The 19,560-nt window shown below is 38.9% G+C and overlaps 2 protein-coding genes across 3 annotated transcripts in view; one reads left to right on the forward strand and one right to left on the reverse strand.

Annotated features, from left to right (window-relative positions):
• The first annotated feature begins 1,354 nt into the window (after positions 1-1,354).
• igflr1 (IGF-like family receptor 1) lies at positions 1,355-4,746 on the forward strand. The gene is made up of 7 exons (XM_067509009.1): positions 1,355-1,736; positions 1,830-2,019; positions 2,167-2,191; positions 3,031-3,088; positions 3,173-3,250; positions 3,437-3,508; positions 3,907-4,746. The coding sequence occupies exons 1-7, from the start codon at positions 1,514-1,516 to the stop codon at positions 4,209-4,211; spliced, it is 951 nt and encodes a 316-aa protein (XP_067365110.1). The 5' UTR covers positions 1,355-1,513; the 3' UTR covers positions 4,212-4,746.
• Positions 4,599-19,560, reverse strand: part of kmt2bb (lysine (K)-specific methyltransferase 2Bb) — a 32,025-nt gene continuing 17,063 nt past the window's right edge. For both annotated transcript variants that reach the window (XM_067509008.1, XM_067509007.1), the window contains exons 22-36: positions 19,416-19,519; positions 19,157-19,294; positions 18,730-18,888; positions 18,518-18,635; positions 18,338-18,416; positions 18,083-18,243; positions 17,827-17,979; positions 14,580-17,703; positions 13,724-13,824; positions 13,504-13,641; positions 12,665-12,917; positions 12,231-12,338; positions 11,817-11,900; positions 8,674-8,803; positions 4,599-7,237 (exon numbers count right to left, since the gene is read on the reverse strand). In XM_067509008.1, coding sequence (XP_067365109.1) covers positions 6,962-7,237; positions 8,674-8,803; positions 11,817-11,900; positions 12,231-12,338; positions 12,665-12,917; positions 13,504-13,641; positions 13,724-13,824; positions 14,580-17,703; positions 17,827-17,979; positions 18,083-18,243; positions 18,338-18,416; positions 18,518-18,635; positions 18,730-18,888; positions 19,157-19,294; positions 19,416-19,519 — 5,126 coding nt within the window. In that variant the 3' untranslated portion in view covers positions 4,599-6,961. The remainder of the gene's footprint in view (positions 7,238-8,673; positions 8,804-11,816; positions 11,901-12,230; positions 12,339-12,664; positions 12,918-13,503; positions 13,642-13,723; positions 13,825-14,579; positions 17,704-17,826; positions 17,980-18,082; positions 18,244-18,337; positions 18,417-18,517; positions 18,636-18,729; positions 18,889-19,156; positions 19,295-19,415; positions 19,520-19,560) is intronic.

A 19,560-nucleotide genomic window follows, 5' to 3' on the forward strand; every position in this document is an offset into this window, starting at 1 on the left:
ACGATTTTAAATAAAGTCTGTGTTTCAAACTAAGAGTATGGACTATGGTGGCATGGGTAATTAGCCAGCAGCGGAATTTCGAATTTAATTCTCTAGTTTGTATTTTGTACTTTACTATCACTACACTGACATTGCTTTTAAGATTGGTTTTGCATGTCTACCATTTCCATTGAAAACCATGTGTCTCCTCATTTTACATTGAATGATGATTGCAACACTGTTTGCTGCTTTCAGTGGTCAATTGTTTTGCAAGTTCAGATTTTCTCAAGCACATTTTATTTTCTCAGTGTAAATTCCACTTATGATGCATGAGCCATGGTTTCACACAAAATCTACTTGTTCATTCGCTTTGGACTTTTCTTTATTTTTGGAGCAACTGTCATTTGCCCTGCAGTTACCTGCCACACCCTTCACCATCAGTCACGTCTTGGCCTTAAAAAAAGATGACGTTGCACTTTGTAAATACCGTTTTTCTTTTTGGCATGCATTCTTCAACCTATCCCTCTCAATCACATAGGAGGGGACAAGGTGACTCAGACAGAAAAGAGGAACATTTTACTTTCTTCTTGTTAAAGTTCACTGTATTTGCATTTAATTCTAAATAATCAAAAGAATATCATAATGTTTGGGCAAGACAAACTGTTTTAAAATTAAACAAATTTGTATTCATTTATACCTTTTTTAAAAATACGTGGACACTGGGCTGCTAAACTGTTCACTGCCCATGACTATAGGTGTTATCCCCTCATCAGTTAATTTTAGAAATCAGATAAAAGACTTAGAGTTGACCCAAGAATTATCACTGCTATTGAGTCATTAGTTGTGTCTTCACAGTGCAGCGTATCACCTCAGAGGGGGACGTCGACGTATCCACCTCAAAGTATAAAAGCTGAGAGTTCTCCAAAGATGATCCAAAAGCCTTTGAACCACTAGATTTGAACCACTTTTCACTACTACTATACTGGTTTTAGATCACATCGTCCAGATCAACCCTGCATCAAGTGGGCAAAGCAAACCGTGAGCCATGAGATAGGCGCAGTATGTAGTACTATAATAATAATAATAATAATAATAATAATAATAATAATAATAATAATAATAATAATAACTAGTTGAGTTTTTCTTTGTTACAAACCAAATGAGTTGGGAGTAGGATGCTCTAAAGACATTAGAGGTAGTGAAGGGTTTACATAGCTCAGTGATGTAGAGGCCAAAGAAACACTGGGTTTTTCCAGACTTTCTGGATGAGCCTGGGACAGATCATTTAGGACGCAATTAGCAGTTTTCCAGTGTATTGTTAAACGTGTTTTTGTTTTTTTTTTCTCACATTTCTTATTGCTTGTGGGGGAGGGCAACACGACCTAGCCACAATTTGCCCTATATTATAGAAAACATAATATCGTCTGACGTGATGCAACATGATGTAATATAGCCCAACACACATTCATTCTCATCCCAGTTTAGGCTTTCAGGTTCGGGCTTTTGTGACAGTCCCTCGGCTAAACATACAGAAATGTTTACAATACAGAAAATATTTAGGAAATGCCGCTGGTTGATGTTTTTTTACTTGTCGGAAACCAGAAGTGGGAGGCGCTCTAAAGACATACTAGGTGCTGAGAACTTTTCTCCACAGCGTAGTTCAGTAATGGAACAGGGGCACTCTAAGAATTGTCCGGACCTGACAAAACGTTGGTATGGCGTGTCACGCCAATGTGTGGACTGTCCCAGAAAGCCAGGTAGGTCATTATTTGCCTACATATTAGGCTACATCCTTATATCAGGTTACATCATATTACATCACATAATATATAATTTTTTCTATAATATAGGATATGAAGTTACCCCAAACTGTGGCTTTGATGACGATGGAGGACGTCATGAGATACCCCTAAAACCGTGCGGAAACAACACTTTCAACAATGGAAGCACCGCCAAATGCCAGACGTGTAGCGTTTGTGAGACAGGGTATGACATTTTCACACCCTGCAACTCAACTACTGACACCCACTGTCAACCGAAGTAAGAAAAAACCAAAAGTGGAAAACTGCAAATTGTGTCCTAAATGATCTGGCCCAGGGTCATCCTGAAAGTTAGGAGAAACCCTGTGTGCCAGGAGCAGACTCTCTGCGTCCGAAAAACGCGATTTATTATTTTTTATCTCTGCAGACCTCCGACGACCCCAGGTTCCACCGTAAGTAGACTGTCCCGCAACTTACAGCATTGCTTGTCTTTGCCAGGAACTAAACCCATCTCGGGATGATTCGGTTATTTCCAGCACTGAATCAACGGTCGCTGCTAGACACGCATTTGAGGCCAGGAAGGGGGTCCACACTGCTGAAACATGGAAGGTTTCACGTTTGTTCGGAAAAGGAAATGAACCAGTTGTAAAGGGAAAAAAGATCCATCAGTCTCACGGGTCAAAAAACGGCTTTATGAGTGTTAAATAAAATTAATTAGAACAGCAAATGCAACAAAAATGAATATAGCTTTGAAAGCGTTGTATAAATAACAAATAAAACAAATTACATAAATAATAATATATCTTAATAAAATACTGAATTTCGCTTTGGTTGGCTTGTAATCTACCCATTTGTGCCAATAAAATTAATGATCTTTTTAAACATATTAGGTCATTAGTACGTGCAGCACGTGTGGAGTTTGTACGTTCACCCTCTGCTTATGTCGTTTTCCTACCATAGTCCTGTTGACTTTAAATTGCCTGTAGGTGTGAATGTGAGTGTGAATGTTTTTGTTTGTTTTGTCTGTGTATACGTCTCTCTCGGCCCTGAGACAGACTGGAGACCTGTCCAGTGTGTACCATTAACAACCAGGACAGACTCCAGGCCTGAACATCTCTAAACAGGATAAGTGGGTACAGATAGTAGTGCATGGATGGATGAGTTATTGGTGCAATTAATTGACAGCAGGGGCATTTCCTTTTTTTCTTAAAGGCTTTTAAAAAAATATTTTCAAAAATAATTGGTTTTGGTTCTTGTGTCGTCAGCACTTCAGCTTAACACTTCAATTTAGTTTCAGGCAACCAAAGGACCCACAGGTTCACTAGATTCAGCTTCTTATGTTTTATCATGTAAGTCAATCATACATTACACAGTTGAATTAAAAAACAAAATTGTACTCTAGATTTAACATGAACTTTTTTCTATTTTTGCAGGGGCAGCACCATTAGCCATCTTTATTTTCTGTGCGCTTGTGCTATTTGCCTGGATAATGTACAAGAAGTGGAAAAAAGGTTTGCATACTCAAAAGAAAACTTCTACACAGATAACAGAGTGCACAAGTAAAGAAAGTCCTTGTGGAAAACTCTGGGAAACTGCACACAGGCCCTACCAAATGTAGTCTTGTTGATAGAATGAGTGAAACAGACATTCTGACATTGTTTATAACCAACATTCTCTCATGCTTTGGGTCACCACAGATACACTTGCTGTGATACGGTTTTCTCCACTCTCTGCTGCAGAAGGAGATGCCGACCTGAAAAACATTCTCAGTGAGTGGAAATTACACTAAAGTTAGTGAATGTTTACCTGTAGGTACAGCCAGACATTTTTGTTATGTCACGTGACACTGATAAGAAACAGGGGTAACTACAATGGATAGATGCAGTTTTATGCAAACCAGCAATGCCTGTCGAGTTTGAAGGACCAATAGTTTTTTCTTAATCCACTTTCAGCCTTTTATCGCGATGAGCAACAAACTGAATAGAGCTGACCAGACTGGCAACTGATCACCAAATAACATGCATATGCAATTGTTGTATTCTTCATTTATATTTTATTATATTTTTATTATAGAACAGTTCTGATAACATAAATACAACTAGCTGGTTGTAAAAAAAAAATGAATGTAAAGGAACACATTTTTATATCTCGTATCTTTCATCTGTAGACCCTAACATCCTGTCAGCTCCTTTACAAACCCTCCTGGATAACCTAGATGTGGTGGAAGAGTTGGTGATTTTGTTGGATCCAGAAACCCATGGGGTAAAGAACACCAAACACCTGGCATTCCACTGCAAATTTCCTTCCACCTGGATTACTTACACCTATTCTATGAAGGACAGCAAGAGCCCCCTAAGAGCTGTGTTGGAGAACATCTCCAGCAGGAACCCTGATTGGACTGTAGAGCACTTAGCTAAACTGCTCAAACTTATCGAGCGCAATGATGCAATTGCTGTTCTTGCTAAACTCTAATTAAATTCAGTGGTTGTGTAAGGATTGCTTTGTGTGATCGTGACACTCAACCTTTTTGACTAAACAATCAAATGAACAGACTTATTTTTCGTCATTTAGACTAACACATCATGCAAGATTAGCTGCCAGTAACGCTTTTTAGTCATTTTTGTTTACTTAATCTAATGTAACTTTCCTTTTTCCACTTAACACCTTGTCTTATTTGTGTGGCTATACATTCAAGCCAGCCATAATAGTTCCTTTTTAATTATCTACACCCACATTTTCCTTAGTAATGAGTAATGATTTTACATATGCTAATCTCTTTAAAATAAAACCTTTATAAGATTGCTGTAAATACTTTTTCTGTGATATTTTCTACCATTTCTAATAAAGACAGGCAGTCTGTTCAAACATCTTAACATCTTTATTAAGCAAATAACATTATAAATAAAAAAGTGCATAGAAAAATTAAACAGGTTTAGAAATATGTATACAAATATTTACAAACTCAGGGTTTCTATTGTACATGGTAACAAAGATGTAAATTTAAAGATCACATATCTTCTCATGTTTATGTCTTTTACGTTTACTTTAAAATAATCCTATACTTATATATATATGTGTGTGTGTGTGTGTGTGTGTAAGTAAATAACAGATTTTTCTTAAACAGATCCTGGGAGAGATGGTCATACATTTTGACTAGTGCTTTTTATCCTTCACAGCAATCTTGCACATACACTTAAACACACACACACACAAAATTACACATGTGGATGCTACCACAAACACACATACAGACCAGCTTTGCGGGACATTAAAACCAAGCTACGCTTAAATTATCAACCTCTCTTTTTGCATCAGTATTCCCAGGCATCTGTCTGAACAGCTGAGGTAGAATCCTTGCAAGGAGTTGGGAGTGACTCTGCTTTTGTCAGCTAGGTGATTTACACAAGTTAATCTGGGCTCCATCCCAGTGATTGGACATGCAACAAGGAAAGGGCATTAAGATAAAAATGAAACAAGATGGAGGGGAAAGGATGGGGAAAGAAAGATCATGAGCTTTGGGAGGAAAACAGCGCTCACTTGACTCCTGTGGCGGATTCTAAGACCGTCAGTAATGACCGTAACAAAAATAAAAATGATTATTTAAAAATACCTGCTTTAGGACATTTTTCATAAAGGCTTAAATGCATAACATATCTGCCTCAAAAGAAAATTCAAGTAAATTAGCAAAGAGAATTATATGTAAAAAAAAAAAAATAAAAAAAAAAAGAGATCTTATAATATACCAAACCCCTGTTGTTTATACAAAGCACAATCTTTTACCATTAAAAATATAAATCAAACCATGAATAAATATAACTACCAATCTGAACAGTGTGTGAATTCAATTAGATTAATTACTGACAGCTCTGACCACTAAGAACAATATTAAACATTATTTTAAGGTGCTGAGTGCATTCTTTCAGCTCCATGCAACATTAAATGTTTTCTGCAACAGCAACATTTAGAAAGTCTGTACACTTTGCTCTCAATGAGCCTGGTGCAGGAGCTGATTGCACACACTCAGTGGCAACGCTTTATTTCAGTGCTTCCCCTGATTAAGAGATAAGCTGTAGCAAAATAAGGAAAGTAGTTAGCATGTTTGATGGTTATTTATGCACAATTGTCTTATTGCAATAGGTAATGAGGATCTGCCATGAGACTAATAAAATATATATATTTTTTTAAAAACTGATGTTCACCCCAACTCTTCACTTTTGGCTTGGGTAGTGTTTGCTACATTGACTGTACATCAAGGAAAAAACTGTCCTAAAAGGAACATTTCCATCTTTAAATATATGACACTTACTGGCTGGTCACACTGCAGAAATCTATTTTCAACTGCACACAGGAAGAGAGCACGTAAAAAAATTGCAGACCTGTAATATGACGGATGAAAGTAGATTCCAATGGTGACATGCTAACTTGTTTGACGGCATAAATGTATGATACATGACTTCAGCAGGGTGAAAAAACAGCTAACTTCCTGATTCGCGGACATTTAGTCCAACTAAAGGTGTTACAAACCTTAGCACCATGGTTCTTCTGGTATTCACAAATAATTAGTCTAAAAAGAAAAATTATTTCCGTGAGAAATGTTAAATGTAAAGTAAAACACACAAATAAAGGTTTCGGATGAATCTATGGCTCAAGAACTGACATTACAAATACAAAAATGGGACTATAATGTTCCCATCACTGGAACATGGAGCAATCGTGATTACAAGTGCACTATTGATGGACATACAACCCGGGAAAAAAAAAACAAACATATATCAAATCTCTCAAAGTCTAGCTATAAGTTTTCAGCAATGATTTAAACAGATAAGGCTTGACGTGTGTATCAAAGAACTTCTGTTGGTGTCATCCATATAGATCCAGGGGCCCACACACTTAAAATATCCGGCTCAAACGTCCTGTTCTCATGAAAAACAAAACCACTTCCTCCTAAAAATATGCTTCTGTTTTGACTGTGCAGGGCCAGCTTTAGATGAAGTACCCTGTGAACACAAGCTTTTCAAATGTTAATATATTTTCTCTCTTATTCTGTGATTCAGAAAATTTCCACATACGACTTCTAACCCTGCCAAACGTTGTAGACATCTCATAGTGGCTAATAATCCTGCTGTGCAGACTGATCACTGCCTCCGCAAGTCTAATCCAGTGCCACCTAAGTTTAAGGCTGACTGATGAACAAGATCCTCCCCTTTAGTACGAGGGATCTCTCAGTTAAGGAAACGCCGACATCGCCGGGCCCCACAATTGCAGTTGAGTTTGTTGCTGGCGTCTTCAATGGGAAACTTGTAGTCATAGGTGAGCTCCTCTCCTCTGTAGATCTTCCTAAGGGCAAAAATGACGATATGCTTCCGGCCCTCCACGTTGATCACTCGTGAGTAGCAGTTAGGTTCACAGGAGTGGTTGATGAATCTTGCTGCGTTGCCATGCATGGTTGCATCCACCACATCAAAGTCATCAATGCGGAACATATAACAGCCGATACCCTGTGAAGGTAAAAAAAGCTACAGATGAGATCTTGCTAATACTAAATGTAGTTACTTTAAGTACAATTTTGATGATCTTCTAAATTAATGGTATTGTTTACAATAAACAAAGTCCCTTCTGTACATTATGTTGTTTATCAGTCAGCAGTCGGCATTAGCCTGTTCGTTTGAGTAAAACACCTCCAATGTTCAAAACCTAAGAAAAACACATTGCTCAGACACACAGCTCCACAAGGTGATATATATATATATCTTAATTTAAAAACAATTCCGCTGATTATAAATATTTTCCAAACTGATGTTGACGTTAATAAGGCTGCCGGGGTTTTCCCTGCATAGAAAATTTGCTCTCAAGAAAATCTACTGGGTCTCTTTATGGTAAACACATTGTTTTCAAAGTAATGTTGTCACCACACCACCTTTTCCAACAGCTTTTACAGACTTGATTATTGATGACGTAAACATTAGGCGCTTCTCTTTCTGCTGATGAAAAAAAAAGCTTGTTGTAAGCTAAAGCTTTTAGCTATACACATTTTAGCTGTGCCAAGGTAATGTCTGCAGCTCAGATCAGTTTTCGCTAACTAATGTTCATACAGTCACTAAAAAATAAATAAAACTGGGACTCACTGGGGAAACAGACACCAACACAACAGTATTGTCTGTAAGCTTACTGACTGTCTATAAGAGGCAAGGGACACCACTCTGTTACACTGACGGAAAATCCATTTGGACTGAGTCTTCCTGTAGTTTTAACTCAGAGTTAAGTTACCTCTCTAGGGAAAAACAGCAGCGGATCTCAGATGTAGCAATTTCAGTAAGCGGTTAATATGTAAACATGTGGAAACAACATTTAATTACTTCTGTTACTGAGTAGCCTACTGTATTTGTTTTACTGTACTGTACTGAGCATCTTTGTTGATTGCTGATTGTTTGATGTCATTTTCAGGTTATAGCTGGAGGTTGTGGATATTCAACTGCCAATGAAAACTCTCTTCTTAACCTAAAGATTTTTTGTTTCATCAACTGGGCATGATGAGATGCAAGATAACACAACATGTCTTTCATGAGTTGTTCCTACATCTACCTTATACTGGGAAGTACAAGCTTAGAGACCTGGATTGAAAACTGCATTATGTGGATACACAACAATTACAGCTGTTATGCTGTGGCCACTAATCAAAACATATGTATATTTGATTATGAATTTAATCACATAATTTTCTCTCTTAAAATATGCTGTTCGTAAAAATCCCAGAATTATACAATTGCAAATATTTTTGAGATTTTCATGTATTCGCACGATTTCATTGCCAAAACCCTACCAAAAAGGTAACTGTGAAATCAAGTATTTTAGCAAAGAACAATCACATAAAATGTCATCAAATTCTGGAGGGGACTGTAGAATAAACCTAAAAGAAACTAAAAACCTGACCAACCTTGCCATCGTAGTACTTTTCCCTTTTGTCAGTGAGCACTGAGCGGATGACAATGCCTGCATATTCTATAACCATTTCCCCTGCTTCAATGTTTCTCTTGCAGAAAAGACCACGGCCGTGGATAGCAGACCTACAGGAGACACAAAAAGGTCAGACCTGCTAATGTCCTGGGATACTTACAACAGGCAGGGTTCATACACATTTTAATAGGTCAAATTCCAGCAGTTTTTAAGCACGTTCAAAGTCATTTTTCAAGCTTTTCCAGCACTTTACAGCTGTGTTAAATTTGATATTTCCACAAAAAGAAAAAATGATTAATGATTATCACTTATAAAATCATATTAAAAATGATGGCCATGTGCTATAAACAACACAAATTGATTTAAGAGCAGCAGTAATTAAGATACACATTGACTTGACAAAACACTTTCAATAAATTCGTAACTCAAAAATGTAAACAAAAATAATTACATTTGTCTTTTTATCGTGCATATCAAGCAAACAAACAACACAAACTAAAGCAAAAACTTGCATTATACACTGATTAGGCATAACATTATGACCAGCTGTACAATCTAATACAATCCAATACAACAGCTCTGCCATGAATTCTACATTTACAAGGTTATAATTTTAAAATTTATTATTTTTCAATATTGAAAATGTTGGTAATTAAGGTGATAATTCTACCCTAAGTTTAATATTTAGGCCATAGCTGGTAGTGGAGTCAGACTGGAGTGCAATACAGTAAACATGTTTTTAATGTTTTAAAAATGACTAAATGCTTTGGCCAGGCTATTTAAAATGAATGAGAAACCAAATTAAGGCTTGAGAAAAAACGGCTGATTGCAAACCACGTGAAAACTCCCCCCCCCCATTTACTATAGCCTACTTAGTTAGTCAAAAGTTGGCTGGTTACCCAGTGAGATAACATTTGCAATTTCTTTCCTTTAAGTTGCAGAAAGTTACTAAGGTTATCGTAACTGTTCAGTAACGTTGGGTATGTTCACTGCAAATTCCATAAATGAGCGTTTGGTCCTTTTTTATCCATGCAATATTTTTTTGTTTTCGAGCCCACACTTATTAAATCAACAAACTTCAGTAATGTTGGTGCAGTCATGTGGCGGGCAGGCTCACATGAAAACAGACTGGCCCATTCGTCACATGCAGACCTGGGCATTTTCCAACACACAATCCAAAATCCAAACACACTTAAGACCTAGAAAACACAACATTATATTTAAAGCATTATCAAGGATTTCCAGCACCTGTACGAACCCTGAACAGGCACTTGGGAGTATTTTTCACTTTAGAGCTGGCCAAAAAATTTTTTACCTCAAGTTTTTCCAGTGTACTGGGCTGAATTACAAATGTATTTAAACATGAAAAATGAACAACCCTTGCTACATTGCTGTGTGTGACAGAAAATCTCGTGATTCAAAATACATTTATTATTAAAACTATATGCTGTTCTCAAAAGTATCTTTTTTAACATAAATAAAAAAGGAAAACATTACCAGAAAAGATATTGTTACATATTGTAAAAATTGTAAAGAGTAATACATGGAGTGGCTGTGAAACAACAATAAGTAACACCCACCAATAGTAACTGCATATTTGTCTATGTAAGCTTCCAAAACACAGATGACCTACATTCATTCATTTTGCATCCTTATCATTAAATGCAACAGTGCAGCAGCAGTGCATTATCACACAGTAGCTGTTGCTAACAGGTGGCTAACTACGGCTTCTAGAAAGACAGTGAGTTTTTTCTTCGATGTGAAGCCTCCCCACAAACATAAGTGAAAAAGTGAGGCAACTAAACCTTCTTTATTTGGTTTATTTGTCGTTTATTTGCCAATGCATGTGCTGGCATCTCTAAAGAAATGGTGACAGCTGGCATTACTGTCATAATTCCAGAAAACTACTGGCACTGCTGTTGGAAGTAATCTCAATTTTGTAATTTTTCATATTGTTCAAACCCTAAAAATTGTATTCAATATAACTCAAATTGTACACAAGCTTCCATCATGAACACCCTTGCTAAAGATATGCAGGATTGTTAGCCGTAACTATCAGGCCCTTGTCAAGACAGCTTAAACCTGGCCACTTCCCCTTGCTGCAAGAAACAACTGCTCACTTTGTGTCTAATAGATCCCAGATCTTGATCTTCACTGTTGTTATGAGAAAATAAATATGATTTACCTCACCTGCTATTGGTCACAGTATTTTGCTCATCAGTGTGTAAATTACATACCCCAATGTTTTTTTCTAGTAATTTAACAATGGGACAAACATATGTTTCCATATTTACACATTGACTTAAGGGGTGTTTTACATTAGAATGAATAATAGCAAGACTGCACCAGGTGAGGCCTTTTCCTCCTTTGTTTGATTAACATTTGCCTGTACAGATTTTACTGTAATCACAAGCCTCTAGTAAGTACAACTTTAATGACAACATGACTGTAAAATCTTGTTTTTAGTCACCGTGAGCACAACCTTAGAACAATTTATTTGAAAAAATTGCTTTACAATTTTATCTTTTCTATCCCAGTACTGTTACAGATCAGATGATGCCCTAAGAAAATGCTTCCCGTGGACAGATACACGGACTATGGCTTTGAGGACAGAAATGCTGAATGCAGGCCGGAGTTGATGTGAACCACATAGATTGCACAAAATAAATAGTTTGAATATTTGTGTTATTTTTTTAAACAAATGACCATATCCCAATGTCGGCCAATTTTGACAGCCCTAGTGTGCAAAGACAGTCAGTTACACATTACATTTAATTGAAATTGTGGCAGTTCCATGTTTTTCATGCTATTGTACATTTTACTGGGTAACACTATTTCCAATGTCACTGCAATCATATGTTTTATGTAAAAAACAATAAATTATTACTAAGTAGCAGTTATTCCATATTGGCAAGTACCAAAATTGGAACCACCTCTAGCACCACCCACTATGACTTCAATAATAAGCACGGAAAACGATTATCACCTTTCTCAGTCTTTACCCTAAAGACTGAGAAATTAAAACCTTGTTATAGCAGAATTCATGGCAGGGCTACTGTATTGGACTTCATTAGATTGTACAGCTATACCTAAAATGGCCACTGAGTGTAGCACTTTGCTGACCTGTACACGCCAACAGCCTCCTTGGAAGTTCTTTCCAAATGTCTGAATCGCATGGCCATGGGCAACTCCAAACTTGTAGCCCGTCTGAGAGTAAGCACAAATGGAATTATGCAGAACAGATTATATATTATATATGCGAGTTTGGCGAAGGAGTCCACCAATCTTGCACTTGGTGGTTCAATCTCCTCCGGTCACATGTCGAAGTGTCTTGAGCAAGACACTGAACCCCAACTTAGTTTCTCCCGGTGAGTGTTGGCCAGCTGCACAGCAGCTCCCCCATCGGTGTATGAGTGTGTGTGTGAATGGAGAGAGAGAGAGAGAGAGAGAGAGAGAGAGAGAGAGAGAGAGAGAGAGAGAGAGAGAGAGAGAGAGAGAGATGTGTGAGTATGTATCTGTGTGTGTGTGTATCCTGACCTTGTTGACTTTAAAAGAACATCATCTTCCTCATCATCATAAGGTCCAATGTCAGGGAGCTGTCGATGCTGAGAAGCAAGGAAGTTGAATATGTCAAATGTTGATTTCCTGTTAATAGAAAAAAAAAGAATGTGATGTCTATACAGTGAACATCAAGTTATGCATATCAAAACACTGTTAAATATCATTCGCAGAGCTATATCACCTGTGGTTGTTTTAATCTAAATTTATATAAATTAACTAAACAATATAATCAATTAAGACTAAAATCAGTCACAATTAGCCACTGAAACCATATTAAAAATTATCATAGTAAATCATAGTAGTGTCTTTATAGTGCTCCTAATTACGATACAGTAGAAGTAAGCTATAGCATATTCATTGGTGTTTCTCTCTGACTCACAGTTCGCAGCAACAGTAAATGGTAAACTTACCTAAGGTAGAGCTCAGAGCGGGCACAACCGCTGGGATTGACAGGCAGGTCGTCCTCCTGGCTGAACTGTTTAAAGAAACGGAAAATGTGGCCCTGACAGCGGTGAGCTCCTTCAAGTTGCTCAAGTAAGAACACCACTGAGTCATGGATCAGACCCATCATGCGGGCACCAGTGACTTTCTGAAAGGTGAGAGGTCTCAACCTTGCAATTGCTCGAGCCTCCTGCACCCCATTTATGACTGCTTTCCAAGCAACTGAACGAAGAATAGACAACAAATGAAGTTAATTGAATCAAACAAAAATAGAAAGTCAAGAAACAAAGTTTATTATTTGTTAATTAACTCATAAAGACCTAGGGTGTCCCCTTAAACAACATTCTAAACTGGAGCCTTTTCTTAAAAAACCTGCAGTGTTTACTAAAACCACTACTTCTCAGCCTCTGTAGCTTGTCATCAAATTAACAGCTGCACACTGTTTCATTGTTGCTCTCCTCGCTCAGGACTTCAGCCATTGTCACTGTCTGAAAAGCAACTTCAGAAACTTTCTGAGGTCTATGTGGAGGGGAAGAGACTCACTTGCTAAAAACTTCCCATGTGGCATTGGTACCCGACACTATTTCAGCCAACTACAGTGCATTTCAACAGTCACAAAACCTAAAAACAATAACAATGTCAATAACAATAACTTGTGCACAAGTCACATCTGGCTGTAAAGGTAGAAGCGCAAAAATGTCCCTGACTTAAAGTTATATACTGTTATAAAGTTATATACACCCTATCTTAAATCGGTTAATCTATACCTGTGGAAGACGTTTTACAATAAACTGAACGTTATCCTTACCCTCAATGCTGTCTGCCTCTACGCTAAAACCATCATCGCTAGTTATCTCAAATCGTAAGTGTGGCACGTCTCTGTTAGTTGGACATTCCACATCTTCATCAGATGTTGGTGGCTCATCATCGGATGTAGAAGCAGCTCCTAACAAGATACAATTTATTAACTCAAGATAAAGTTTTTTTTTTTTACAGAAATACATTTTAAAGTTTTAGCTTAAGCTTACCAGAGTATTTCTTCCAGTCAGTAATGGTGCTCTGTCCAACTGGTTCCCACGCATTCTGTTTGCCTTGTTCACCCCGAGAGAAATAGTCCCAAGGCTCTGACCTGAATAAGATAACATATACATGTTTAAAAAGATAACACTCTCTTTATCGAATACTTCGCAATAATAACAAAATGTCTGCTGATATTGCACTTTTATCCAAAGTGCTTTACAATGTTGCTTCTCTTCACACTGACACACCGATGGCAGCGGCTGCCATGCAAGGACCTCACCTGTCCCTGGGAGCAACTTAGGGTTTAGTGTCTTGCCCAAGGACACTTTGACATGCAGCCCGGAGAGACCGGGAGTCGAACCACTAACCCTGTAGTCCATGGACAACTGCCTTACCAACTGAGCTACTGTGCAGTACTCATCTATGTAAGAATTGTGTTCAAAGTCCACAATGGGAATAATGTACTGGTTTAGTAGATAAAGAAAAAGGGCGAGTCATGAATAAGACAAAGCTTAATTCAATATGTAAGTTTAAGTTAAAGAGAGAAGAAAATATTACTTGTCAGAAAGGCGATCCGCTTGCTCAACACTAGTTACAGCATTTTTTTCCATTTGTTGTATTCACAGCATTTAAAAAAAAATCAGGTTAAGTGTTATAAAAGCTTATTGAAAATAAAGATTTAGCTGTTTTTTTTTAATCATTTTTATCATTTATGAAAGTTAAATTTTGGGTTGCCTTGTTGACAAAAAAAACTATCTGAAAATTTTAATTTGGACAGTTGTGGAATTTTGTAATATTGTGATAATTTTGCTTTATTTTACTATTCAAGATAATAATTTCTTGCATATGTAAGTAAAATCTTACCCTGAGCTATCAGAATCACTTATATGCTCCTCCTTTAACTCATCCAGGTTCAGTACTTCTTTCACTGTTGGGGTCTTGATGCGAACTCCCGAAGCTCTACTGGAGATGCTGGGAATGGTAGGTCTCCGCCACTCTTCGTTCTCATGGAGGGGCTCTGGTTGCAGGAAGTCAACTTTACACTTCTTTGTGACAATACGGTCTGAAAGTGAAGAAACTCTCTTCATGCGGACATGGGTGCGAGGGCGAGTTGTGGGAGCAGGTGTTGGTGATGGAGAACGAGGCGAGACCACGGGGTCTGGTTCAATTAAAAGGCCAGGTGGCAAAACAAGCGAGGAGGGGCTTAGTGTTCGAAGCCCACTCCACTTGGGTGTGTAGTTACTTGCCATTGCCTGATTAATAATTGCTTGGGCACTTTCAGCAGGAGTCTTGGGTGGATTTTCAACTGACAGGTCAGGCTGTACTAAAGCCTTGGATGACTTAGATTTTCTGGATGCAGTGGACTCCTTCTTCTTCTTTGGCTTTTTCGATTCTAGAAGAGTTTCATCTTTTGATGGTTTCTCATTCTTTCTTGACTTCTTTGCATTAAACGATGCCACAGCACCATTACTATTGTGAGTGAGCAGCTGTGTAATTGTTGTTGGATTCTGAACTGCAGGTGGAACTGATGGAAAAACTGTTGTTGTCGTCATGTTGGCCCCAGGGGGTGCAGAAGTCATATTACCAGCTGCTGCTAGTGTGGCTGACAGTGCATTACTTTGCAAGAGGCTTGCGATCTGAGTGACACAATTAAATGAAGGGGAGTTTGGAGTGGGCAGCTGGAAAGTGTTGTTTTCTGGATGTTTTACGAAGATCTGCCCAAGGCGGTTTACAAGCAGGACATGTGGTGTAGGATCCACATTTGGGCCTCCCACCTCCTTTACAGTAAGAATTGCATGACCAGGTAACGCATGTGGTACTACTGGCTGCTGAGGTTCTAAAGCTGACCTGGGAGCAGAAAAGTTGATAGAGATTGTGTGGCCAGAGGCAGCTTCTTTCTGCACAGATGAAGAGCTGTAACCATTTAACATCACAGGTGCTGAATTTGTTGGAGCTGGAGCAGCAGAACACTGTGTTGACAGAGCGGACAGAGCTGAGGCAGAAGAAGTTACAAAGGTGACAGCTGTAGAACCCAATGGCTGTGTTTGTGTGGAGTAGATAGGTACAGAAACAGTTCCACAAGTTCCCACTTGGGGAAAAGTGCCGGATGACACTGATAACACAGGATCATTTTGAGGGGCCACATTTAGCAGTGTTTGTGTCACATCTGCAACTGGACTGAGGGTGCTTAGTTTAGTAGACTGGGGCTCCATGGATTGGAGGGTTGCTGTTTCTTGTGAGGAAGTTACTGGTTCAAGTGTGATATTTGATAAAGGTGGCTGACTGAAACCTGGCAAATAAGAATACATCTGCAAAGAGTCAACAAGGCCTTGAGAGGAGTTGTGTACATCTGTAGAGATTAAAGGAGAGGGATGAAGTAGATTCAACAGGGTGCCCTGAGTGGTATCAGCAGCATCTGCTAATGAAGGTTCCAATGTATTTGCTGTTGAGTGGTTTATTAACACAGCAGACTCCTTGGCTGAGGATACAAAATGGCTGCTTTCAGGATTTGAGTGGAGGGGTTTACCAGCTCCAATCTGTTGGGTCTCAAGTGGTGTGCCTTCTAACTTAACCATCTCAGTTAAATGTGGAGTGCTGTTACATGTCTCAAGAACAAGAGATGGTTCAGAGGTAAACCCTAAACTTGAACCCTCAAATAGCACCCCTGAATATGAGGCTGGAGGCACCTTTGTGAGTACATTAGGCAGGGGATTATGAACCAGAGTAGGAAGCACGGTCTTCTGATTTACTAATGTAGTTTCAGAACTTTGCTCTTTGAGTTGAGAGTTTCTGAAAATATGTGGACAAAGAAAATCCATGCTACCCTCATTTGACTGAGGGGCATGGCAGGAGTTAGGTGGATTTTGAGGTGAACTATCTGTAGTACTTTTGCTGGCAACCAACACAGTGACTGACGAAGATCCCGTGTGTTTATCTTTGGACGATGCTTCAGGGAACAGGCTCTGAACAGCTTGTGTGCCATTTGTAGTTTCAGGGACATTTTTATTACTTAGGTTTTTGGCTTGGATTTGGGCTGGAGTAGAACCCACATTTTTCTGAGCATCATCATTGGTCACTATACTTGCATCACTTTCTGTACCATCATCAATTCCATCCAGCTGAGCCAATTGAGGGGAGGTGGGGGAGGAGGGAGACTTGGAGAGATCTTGTGATGCAGGAACACTGACTATTGTCCTTGAAAAATCAAAATAGTGTTCCATGTCTTCGTCAGAGGAGGTGTTTTCTAAGTCATCCCTGCCTGAGGCTGCAGACCGTGGCAAACTGGCAACAAGAGAGTTCTTCTTGTGTACTTCTTGAGTTCTTCCCCAAAATTCCTGATCATCCCCTTCTACCACAATTTGCCCCCCACAGTTCATTGCCACACCTTCGTTTAGGAGTGTCTCTTCAATCTCCAGTTCTGTCCGCATCTCTTGCCCTAGACTCAAGCTGGGATCCTTGTGGAATGAACTGTAGGGAAATTTATCTTCATGCTTCTGTCGGTCTAAGTCCCCTTGGGGTGAAGAACCATTTGCTGGAGAGACATCTTCAGGCTCTGGTGAAGCTAAGAAATTGTGTGGCACCTCCACTGAATCTGATTGGCTCAGATCAAGTGACAAACGAGTCCTGGGTAATTGTTGTATGGATGAAGAGAATGGCAGAGTTGGAGAGGAAAAGCTTCCCACACTGTCTTTCCAGGGAGACTGGGAGAAAAAAGATGAGGTACAATGGGTCATTGTAGTCCCAGGGCATCTAACTGAGGAAGCACTTCTAACTCCAACTTGGCGAGATGGTGGGGAGTTCAGCAGGGTATCTGTGGCACCGAGTGGGAACAGTGGGGAAGTGGGAAGGGAAGTTTTTCCAGCACGAAGGGTGATATGTCCAGTCAGAGGGCCGAGTGGAGGGGGGGAGATGTGACTGCGACGAGCTCTTCGAGTCTCCTCCAAATCACTTATGGTTAATATGTGGTGGGGTTTCAACTGAGTTACTCCTAAGAGGAAAACATATTTACTTAGCAGCATGAAACGTCTGTGTTTATGACTGGAGCAACATATTTTTGGAAGCAATTTATTTTTAAATTCTTACCAAAACTTTTTATGCATTTATATTTTACCTGGGGATGGCAAAGGTCTGGACATTCCTCCAGCTGGTTTCCTGGGAATCTTTGGCCTTGCACCATGATCTGTCTTGGGCGGGGGTCCTGGGACAAAGGTTTCCTCATTTACGGGTTGGGATTCTGCCATATCAGTTTCTTGGGCTTCAGATTCTGAAGAAGTATAAAACTTTTCAATTATACTATATGTATCTCCATTAATTACTTTACAGAATCTTTGCAATGTACTGCAGTTTTTCAGCAGAAAAACACATACCAGGTAATGGACAGGGGCTGTGAGCAATTGTGTGATTGTCTCCTTGGTCAGGCATCTCCTCAACAGGCTTCTCAGGGATAATGGGTCGAACCTCTTGGACTTTAAATGTATATTTGCAACGGCGTGAAGGATTAACTGTACTCCAGTACCAACGGGAACACCTTATAAAGCAAAAATAAAAATTTAGTGTTTTTCATTCATTGTTTCATGGTTTTATTTATAAAAATAAGTTTGAAAAGATAAAATGCAACTCACTGAAAACCCACAGGAAACAGTTTTCCTTTGCTAGCTGAAAGTTCTGTCAGCACACCTAGCTTATCTATCTGTAAAGAACCTGGATAGTGACAATGCCGATACCAATTATTAGTTCAATCTAAGCTCATGTTAGCAAATGCTAAGGAAGGAAATATGCAACCAACAAAATAAGGTGCTTACCAATCATCACATTGATCAATTCTGGTTCCAGTCCCGTTAAGAACTTTCTGCGGAGGCTGATCCCCTCAAAATCCACATACACCCTGCGGATTACTTCAAATTCTTGACCAGTTATCATCTGTAAAAAAGGAAAAAGTGATAACACAATCCAGAAGCAAATTCCAATCCACTGTAATTTTTGGTAGGAAACATATTGGAGGAGCTAATTTTACCCTGCCACTGATGAGATGTCGGTGTTTGTAACAATAGACTTTCTTATCATCCTGGAACACACAGTGTCGGGAGCGGGCACACATGAAGTGATAATTGCTTTGACAAGAGGTCAGACAACAGCCCACAGTGGCACCTGTCTGGTTGCAGCGTTCACATCGCTAGGAGGGGGTTGGGATTGATGGGGTGATGAATAAAATGCAAAGTTTGAAACAGAGTAATAAAGGAACAGAAACCAAAAATAGCAATGTACATAGGTTTAAGAGGCTGCCTGATGCATCATTGCCAAATAGTTATTTGCTTCTAATTTTAAAATATCAACATTCGCTGGACAGATTTGCATGAAATGTTTGTGTAATCATGACAAATCATTTTAAATTAATACATATTAGGACATAAATCAATTATAAAAGTAGACTAAGAACCAACCATCAAGCGGCCCCTTGTGACAGCACTATGTACATGTAGAAGAGAGCCATTGTCCTCTTCAAACACCTCCGCTGACCACAGACAGCAGTTGACATGTGCCCATTCATTTTGGCCTAAGTAGAGCAACCTGCCTGCTTCCTGAGAGAGGACACAAGAGGAATTTGTAACCAGACAGGCAGCATTTACAAGTACTTTTTTCCTACATTTTCTACAATGTACTACTAACTGCTGATAATTTCATGTTTCATGGACTACTTACATTAGGTCTGAGGTCTCCATATTTTTGGCACAAAGAACACTGTCGCTCATCCTCTTTAGACCATCCAGTGTCTAGATCAGATTTTGAAAGCCGGCCCATTTTACCTGTATAAGTAGGCAAAAGTTAAGAACTAAACATTCCAGAG

Source organism: Channa argus, chromosome 7 (assembly GCF_033026475.1).
Source record: "Channa argus isolate prfri chromosome 7, Channa argus male v1.0, whole genome shotgun sequence".
Classification (NCBI taxonomy): Eukaryota; Metazoa; Chordata; class Actinopteri; order Anabantiformes; family Channidae; genus Channa; species Channa argus.

Excerpts from the sequence above, each read along its gene's own strand:
- igflr1 (XM_067509009.1), top strand. The coding sequence starts at position 1,514 with ATGTTTACAATACAGAAAATATTTAGGAAATGCCGCTGGTTGATGTTT. Across the intron at positions 2,020-2,166 it reads GACACCCACTGTCAACCGAA|ACCTCCGACGACCCCAGGTT; the intron begins GTAAGAAAAAAC and ends TTATCTCTGCAG. Across the intron at positions 3,251-3,436 it reads GTACAAGAAGTGGAAAAAAG|ATACACTTGCTGTGATACGG; the intron begins GTTTGCATACTC and ends GGGTCACCACAG.